The 8,558-nt window shown below is 45.5% G+C and overlaps 1 protein-coding gene across 8 annotated transcripts in view; it reads left to right on the forward strand.

Annotated features, from left to right (window-relative positions):
* LOC120721801 (multiple PDZ domain protein) overlaps window positions 1-6,174 on the forward strand; it is a 51,650-nt gene extending 45,476 nt beyond the window's left edge. For 7 of the 8 annotated variants that reach the window (XM_040012358.1, XM_040012356.1, XM_040012361.1 and 4 more), the window contains 9 exons: window positions 490-683; window positions 2,262-2,409; window positions 2,500-2,586; window positions 2,760-2,856; window positions 2,974-3,137; window positions 3,752-3,856; window positions 4,133-4,227; window positions 4,322-4,445; window positions 4,543-6,174. In XM_040012358.1, the coding sequence (XP_039868292.1) occupies window positions 490-683; window positions 2,262-2,409; window positions 2,500-2,586; window positions 2,760-2,856; window positions 2,974-3,137; window positions 3,752-3,856; window positions 4,133-4,227; window positions 4,322-4,445; window positions 4,543-4,689 (1,161 nt within the window). In that variant the 3' untranslated portion in view covers window positions 4,690-6,174. Of the gene's footprint in view, window positions 1-489; window positions 684-913; window positions 2,117-2,261; window positions 2,410-2,499; window positions 2,587-2,759; window positions 2,857-2,973; window positions 3,138-3,751; window positions 3,857-4,132; window positions 4,228-4,321; window positions 4,446-4,542 lie in introns of those variants that run through there. The other variant, XM_040012364.1, reaches the window with a different exon arrangement.
* The last annotated feature ends 2,384 nt before the right edge of the window (window positions 6,175-8,558 follow it).

An 8,558-nucleotide genomic window follows, 5' to 3' on the forward strand; every position in this document is an offset into this window, starting at 1 on the left:
AGGCTGCTGTGTTTAGAAAATAAGGTCAGCGAGGGAAAGTGAAAAGAGCAGTTTCCCACTCTGCAGTCATGCCATTAGATAGTATGGGGAAAAAATAAAATCCACTGCGTGTGCACGGTGAAAGATAATATGGTATTTTCCCTCCTTTAAATGTGGTTTGAAAAAAGAAAAGAAGAAAAGCTGGGCATCGCTCTTAGACTGACCACTGGAGCATGTCACAGGGGTTTGTGGGAAGGTTTTCCTGCTGTACTTTAAGTCAAGCATCAGCCTGTGATTTCAAAGGAATGACCCAGTTTCCTTATATCTAAAGCAGAAACGGTTTAAAGGAAACTTTGTGCATTAAATGAGGCTGTTAGAACTTTTTATATATAATCCTCCGCTGCAGTTAACTTATACACTGGAGCAGAAGATAAGGCCTCTGCTACTTTAACCAAATATGGCCGAGCGAATAGCTGGATCAAAACCTACGCACGCATTCTCTCATCACAGGTGAACGGCATCGACCTGCGAGCGGCCAGTCACGACGAAGCCATCAACGTGCTGCGGCAGACGCCGCAGAGGGTCCGGCTGGCGGTCTACAGGGACGAGGCCCAGTACAAGGAGGAAGACCTGTGGGACTCCTTCACCGTGGAGCTGCACAAGAATCCCGGCCAGGGCCTGGGACTGAGCATTGTCGGGAGGAGGTGGGAACGTTGTTAGAATCAGCTCTGCTGCTGAGAGCGTCAGGCGACGAGCCTTTACATATAACGATAGCAGAGTAGTGACTCCACTAGGTGCTTTCTGGCTCACAGTAGGTGTTAGCGTGTTGAAAAATACATAGAAGCAAACAAGGAATTGAAAACATTCTAGATTTTTGAAATGTAATTATCAGCCTACTTTATAATTATATTGTTTTGACCTTTTTTTAATGCAGATCGCGGGATCAGAGGTAACCTTTTGTATTTTATCTGTTTTTATACTCCATAGTTGGGAGAGTGAGGTCATTGCTTTTACTTCTATCATGTTTCTGTCCATGCAGCCATCAGTTAAACCAGTTTTACTTACCAACAAAAGTCATTGTGTTTGGTGTAAGCACGCAGATTAAGTAAAATCCCTTCTTTCCCACACGACATGTCTGTTACAAAGACATGAAATCATTATGTTTTTTTCAGCAGGAAATAAAAAGAGATCATAATTTTTTTATGTTTAGCTTGAACAGATCGTGGCTAAATGAAGGTTTTTTTTCTGCGTGACTGCATTTTCATATGAGTCAGCAGAACAGGTTTGTATTTCAGTCATTCTCCTCGGTACTAGCGGCGGTTCTCGCCTCGCTGTGTTACCAGAGACGGAGCTGAAAGCACTTGTTGCGTCAGCGTGAAAATCCCGCTATTGTTGCTAGCACTCGATCAGCAAAGAAAGATTTACAAAGTTATCACTGGGATAAGAGCAGGCAGGTTGCGGAGCGTCTATAAGCCCTCTGGATTTCTGCGTGCCTGTAAATGTTTTATGCTGACAGATTCGGTCCCGTGGTCGAAGTTTGTGAGGAGACAGGGGTCAGGGTTAAATATCCCAAGCTGGTGTCAAAGGTTAAAGAGTTTGGACAGTTTTTAACACAGTTGTAACATTTCGGCCTCTGTCACAGTGGTTTTGCTACACACGTGGCAAGAAAAAGGCTAAAATGCTCAAAAGGATGGAAAAGACAGGAGCCCAGACGACCCACGAGAAAGGAAAATATGCAAGCTAGCAGTTAGTGGTGAGCAGTTGTGACAGCCAAGTATCTCTGGCACCGAGGACTGAGTGGGATCAAGTTGCCTTGCTTCACAGCTACTGCTTGTGCTAGTTCTTATCCACGTGGAGATTGGCACCTCAGATATGCAAAGTCCACGGCTCAGATGTGCTTCTGAACAAAGAAGAAAAGGCAGAGGCTTAAGATAAGTCATCTTTTCTTCCTGCACGTTATATTCTCGCTCACAGCGAGCGCAGAATTTGACTCTGTTGACCGTGAACCGAAGCCTCCAACAGCACAATACTGTCAAAGTGATCGCTGGTTAATATTCTGTTATACAAGCCACACTCAGGCAGCTCCATTGGAAAAGCCTGAAATTGCCAGATCAATACTGTACCAGCAATAACAAGTTAAAAAACAGAGCTCTGGAAAATTGTAGGATTAAGGTCAGCAATTTGAGAAAAGGAGACTTAGCGATCCTCAGCAGAGTGCTGCACGCGGTCACAGACGCGTCGTGCCTACTGCCGCGTCTCAGTCTTCCCGTCTCTCCGAGCAGGAACGACACAGGGGTGTTTGTGTCCGACATCGTGAAAGGAGGTTTGGTGGACGCTGACGGTCGGCTGATGCAGGGCGACCAGATACTGTCGGTCAACGGTGAGGACGTCCGGTCAGCCACTCAGGAGGCCGTGGCTGCGCTGCTGAAGGTAGTCCCGCCCCGCATGCGCAATCGTCAAAGTGTGCAGGACAATTAAAGACGAATAACCGTACAATAATGCCTGTGTGTTGTGTTGCAGTGCTGCGTGGGATCTATCAAAATGGAAGTGGGGCGGTTTAAGGCGGGCCCCTTCCACTCGGAAAGAAGGCTGTCTCAAAGCAGCCAGGTAATGTAGCTGATGAGATAGTGGTTAAAATAGAAGTAGCTTATTTTTAACCCAATCATGCAAAATTACACTAGTAAAAAAAATAAAGGCAGAAAATGAACGCTTTGGAGCTGAATAGAAATTCCTCTTATCTAATGCCTGACAAGAAAGCGCTCTGAATGCTTTTGTTTCAGATGAGTGAGACAGGAAGCGCCAAGGTGGTCTCTCAGCCATGTTCAGATCCTGACACCCTTCCTGGTGACCCTGACAGGCTTAGTACAAGCCAAGAATGTAAGTACGGCAAGACTGTAAGTGTAAACAAGCAGATCGAAATCCACTGCGAATGTCGGTCAAATTGCGGGAAAAGAAAAGGCGGGACGAGTCATCAGAGCGACGCGTTTGTTTCAGACCCGGAGCATCAGGAAGTCAGAACAGTGGAGTTCACTAAAGGCCCCGCTGATTCTCTGGGCATCAGCATAGCGGGCGGAGTGGGCAGCCCCCTGGGCGACATCCCCATCTTCATCGCCATGATGAATCCCGTCGGACTGGCTGCTCAGACCCAGAATCTCAAGGTATGAGACCTTTTCTTGGCCACCTCCCTCTCATCAGAAATTATGCATATCTCCAATTCTTGTGTGGGATTTAATGTGAATGTCATTTATTTACTCCCACTCGCTCAGTGTATGTATTCTCAGCGGCTCCCAGAGGCCGCGAGCCCTTAACCTTTAGCTGTGACCTTCACAGAAAAACTGACAATTGAAACTGTGTTAGACTGAGGCTGGAAGAGGACAATAGCCATTTGCTAACATGGATGATAAATCTCCCACTCCTGTATTAAGGCCATTAAGCCCACAGAAAGACTCATTGAAATGAATAGGGTGAATCCTGAATGGTATATTCATGCCGTTTTATCATTTCAGCCTGAAAGAGAAAAGAGAGCGCGGCGTAATGAAATTACTCAGCTGAACCGTGAATTTACGTTTTTTGTGCGGCCTAATGATGAAAGCACAGAAATCAGCAGTGACAGATGCGAGTTTCAGGCGGTGGGCACCGCTTTTATGACGCTGACATGCAGCAGGCTGCTCGAAACATCCAAACTGTTCTTTGGAAAGTGTGAAAACTTTCTGCTGCACTGCACATCTGCACTGTTTCCCCCCCAAAATGTTCTAAACTCTCACTTTTTCAGATCGGGGACCGAATCGTCAGCATATGTGGAACCTCTGCTGAAGGCATGAGCCACTCTCAGGCCGTTGCCCTGCTCAAGAACGCGACAGGAACGATACAGCTGCAGGTCTCCTATAAACGTCTTCTCTCACCTCCTGTGTTTCTACCAGATAAATCGGCAGATAAGCTGCAGTTTGTGTCGTATTCTTCCCTTTATCTCTGTTCAAAGTGTTCAGCTGAGCACAGACGAGACAAAGGGTGGCGGTCACAGGCTTTGAAGCACCATAAAGCGCCCTCATCCAGCACTACCATCATGCTATCAGTCTTTATCTGGGCAGTAAATCAACGCCAGTATTACTATAACAGAGCTGTGTTCTGTGTCTGTGTGTTAACGCACCTCCAGGTGGTTGCAGGTGGCGACACCACCGTGACGGGTCCCCCTCAGGAGCAGGTCGGTGGGGCTCTCACGCCCAGCTGCATCTTCCAGGACGACCTCGGGTATGATGTTCTTAGACGCAGGGGCGCTCAGAGGAGGAGAACTACAGGTTGTGGCTTTGGTTTTCCTTTAAATGCCTTCTACCTTTTCCCTCAGCCCTCCTCAGTATAAGACCATCACTCTTGATAGAGGACCAGACGGGCTGGGTTTCAGTATAGTCGGAGGGTACGGCAGCCCCCACGGAGACCTGCCCATATATGTGAAAACTGTTTTTGGAAAGGTGAGAGGCGTTTATCTGTGCCACTGTTTATCTTTGCAGAACCGACAGCCTCTGTTATTGATGGTGTGCACACGTGTGTGTGTGTGTGTGTGTTTAGGGCGCAGCTGCAGAGGACGGGCGCCTGAAGCGAGGAGACCAGATCATGGCCGTCAACGGGCAGACTCTGGAGGGGGTTTCCCACGAAGAAGCCGTCAGCATCCTGAAGAGGACCAAAGGAACCGTCACGCTCACCGTGCTGTCATAGACCGCCCCCACCTCCACACGCACTATACCCACTCCTTATCCTCTGCTCACAACAGCATTCACTTCACCTCCGCGCACCTTTTCTGCAAACTCGCAGCAGCAGCGTGCCGCGACGAGGTGCTCGTCTGTGAAAGCACCCGCACACTGAAACACAAACAGTGTGATCATGAAGAAGCTTACGCCACTGTGATGTTTGAAGGCCTGTTACAAGCACGTGTTGTGCTGAAGGCTTTACTTAGTCGTAATGGGAATCTCAACGAGGCTGTAAATAGTATTAGAAACATTCCACCACTCTGGATTTGAAGTATTCACTGGACACTTTGGATTGTGTTTAGTGCTGTCAGCGTTAATCCCGTTAAAATGACTTTATCGCCATAATGCGGCAAATCTCCGTGAGCGAGTTAACGCGGATCCCCACGTGCGTGGGGCTGGATGGCGTCAACACATTAGCGCGGTTAGCTCGTTAACGCGTTAGCGCTATCCAGCCCCACACACTGGGGGATACGCGCTAATTCGCTAACGGTGATTTGCCGCGTTAATGGCGTTAACGTCATTTTAACGAGATTAACACTGGCAGCACTAATTGTATTCCTGTATTATTATTATTATTATTATTACTTTGTTAACAGTCTGAGGGGTGACCCCGGACTCAGTTCAGAGCACAGAATTAAAGAAGTACCCTCGAGACAATTAGGAGATTATAGCAGGATTTAGCTAACGCCTGCATTAGCTTAAAACAGCGTTATTTGTCCGTTGCGTTGCACTGCTGTCGGCACACGCCCGTTTCCGCCACAAAAAACCCCCAAAAAGCAAGTATCCATAACTCGACATTTCCAGTTATTTTCTTGAAATTTTGACTTATTAACTTGAAATTTTGACTTATTAACTCGAAATTTCGAGAAAATAACTAGAAATTTCGAGTCATGGATCCTTTTTTTCCCCCTTTAGTGGTGGAAACGGGCTTCCATACGCTGCTGAGACCGCTCTTAATCAAATGTATCGTGAAGTCACTGTAGTTTTTAGTTCTGAAGCGGCGAGAAGTCTGATATCGGAAACGTGAAGCGTGTTGACTTTTCTTTGAAGGGAAAGATGTGAAAGTGCGGCTTGAGTGTGTCTGTGTGTGTGTGTATGTGAGAGCCGTTCACTGAAATATAGTGCTGCTAAAGCTGATGTGTAAGGTGTTATGTCACAGTATTTTTTAAGTATTATTGTTCACTTCCTGCAAGTGCACAGAAAAGTAAACTGACTGCTATTTAGGTTTGTATGAATGAGTGGTTAAAGAGTCCTTTATGACCTTGTTGTTTACCCGAAACAGAGTCATCCATTCTGTAGTTTTCGACGTCATTGGACAGGTGTTGTGCAGCGTAGCGTGTTCTCTGTCTGTTCTCTGTCTTATATCCCCGTAAATGCATTTTCAAGAGCTGTCAAAAGTGACAGTATTGCATTTATTCACACTGAATTAAATAAAAGTGACCTTTGGATTCAATCAGCGTCCCAATTTTTCTTCGTCTTGCACTTTATTGAACGTGAGATAAGAGTTCAAACACATTCTGTCATTAATTCCAGCAGGAATAGAAGCTTATCAACCCATAAACGTGTGTTTATTAAATTAGCTATCGCATTTGAGCGGCGTGCCAACTTTTCAAGTGCGCCAGCTGTTGTTGAAACTGCCACCGAAGGGGTTATTGTGCCGCACTCATCCCGTGCTACAGCGATACATCAGCTATATAAATTTTCTATCTGGGAGAGAAGCGGTGTGCTGTCGCTGCAGGTCATGTTTAAATGAAAGGCGAACAGATCTAAGTCAGGGGATAAAGTAAGTTTAAATGAAAAGCGGCCTACGCATGAACAAAGATTTATGTGGAACAGCATGTATGGTCTTGCTTGAATAGAGTCTCTGTTGTCACTAGGGACCTAATAAAGCCTGGATAGAAAGAGACGAAGCTCTCCATTAAAATATGGCATCCCATCTGTCCACACGCTGACAAGCACAGCTGCTCCACAGCTCATGCACAGCCACAAGTCCTCTGTCTAATGAGGTCTGGGGGCTTGTTTGGTTTCGGCGGACTCTCAGAGAAGAACATGGCGGGACTTTTCTTGTAGAAGTTCACGCGATCTTCGGGTCACTCCTTCACCCAGGCCCTCCCGGGTCAAGACCCAGTGCTTCTACCTGCAGCTGCTCCAAGGCAAACCCCAAGTCAGTCACCCCCTGCGTTCGACAGCTGAGCTTCCTCCCCCCAAAGCACCTGTTGTTTTAACTGCCCCCAGTGGGATTAGTGGTTTCTCCAGCCCTCCTCCAGGTTCAAGAGACCCTGCTTGGTTTACACACGGCTTGTCTGCACAAGCCTTTTAGATGCGGGATCAGGTGTTGCCGCTGTTCACGCTTGACATGAATGTATGGCCAAATGGTGTAACGTTCCACAACAATGGCGCCGAAGCTAAATCTCTCTTTTAAAAACCAAAAACATAAAAAGACTGAAGTATCAACATATCAGACAAATCTTCATTTGATTCTTACATGGGAAAAAAGACTTCTCTCTTGACCTCATAAATAAGAATTATAACAGTTACATTATTTGATGTACTGTTGCATACATGTCGACTCCATGACTCATGTGTTTGACCCTGCAGCTTAGATTTGTCGATGCCTTTCAAACATTTCGGCGCTCAGTGTTACTGCCAGCTCCAGCGACGACTGAACGTTAAGCAGATAGAAACATAGTTTGTGAGTGGGCTCGGCAGCAGGCATTCCTCATGGGCAGGGAAGGCATCGGCATTACTGGAGGCCCTGGGGCTTCCAATGGCATGTGGGCCCCCGGACCCCACCACCACCATGCAGTTGGATGCATAGATAGTTTTTTTTTTTTTTCCCAATTTTTTTTGAGAAAAATTAATTTGTCCAAATCTAGTATCACAAAAGGTCCCATGCTAGATATAGTTCTGGAAACATTCATGCCTACATAGCAGTTTGAACAGATAAAGGAAAAATGTTAAAAAGTTAGTAAACAGAGTCTTTTTCTAACAGCAATTACGGGGCTCAGACATCTACGTGAGTTATCTAACTGTAAAGCTATCACTGAGCGCTCACTTAGTTGAAGTGTGAAAAATCTACACACTATGATTTACCATTTTCTGGCTTTGGAAGAACCTCTGAAGCTGCACAAACCAATGGAAAAACTCCTACAGACAGCTGTGGGCAACAAACACATTCATCAGTCTCCACGTGCATATCTGTGAACTTTACCCTGACTGAGAGTTCTCGAGTGCTTATTAATGTAATTGAGCATTTTAGTTTTTCCTCACACTGCCACATAAAATAAACAAGCTAATTCGTGTTTTAATCTCAGCAAATGTTAGCCTACTTGCTAATACAGGACTTTTCATTGTGATGCGTTGCGACACTTCCATGCAGGTTAAGGGTTTACTCAGAGGGCAAACATAGATGAGCTAGTGGGAAAGCTTTAACTGATGACAGACAAAGCAGCTTTTTATTAGCCATGAAAGTAAAAAAAATATTATCATTTGTGTCATCTGTGAAGGAATTTGTCCATGAACCTGTGCTAAACATGCTGAGCCTCAAGTAGAATAATCTATGTTTCTGTTCAATGTAATACCGAGTGAACACCTGGTGTAATGATGCTTTGGTAATAGTTAACATGTATGAGAGCGTCAGTAGTGAAGCTGAGTAGATGGAAAAGAAACAGACTCTTAAATACTCCCAGATAAAAAAAAAACCAATGGTAAATGTGTATGTCTTCATAATCTTGTTTGTCTAATAATTTACTCATAAAAGTGGAAACATTCACATTTTATTCTTCCCCTTTTCCTATTCTGGTTTGCATGAAAGGCAGGTACACCCAGGACAGGTCA

Source organism: Simochromis diagramma, unplaced genomic scaffold, assembly GCF_900408965.1.
Source record: "Simochromis diagramma unplaced genomic scaffold, fSimDia1.1 OVJJ01000604.1, whole genome shotgun sequence".
NCBI lineage: Eukaryota > Metazoa > Chordata > Actinopteri > Cichliformes > Cichlidae > Simochromis > Simochromis diagramma.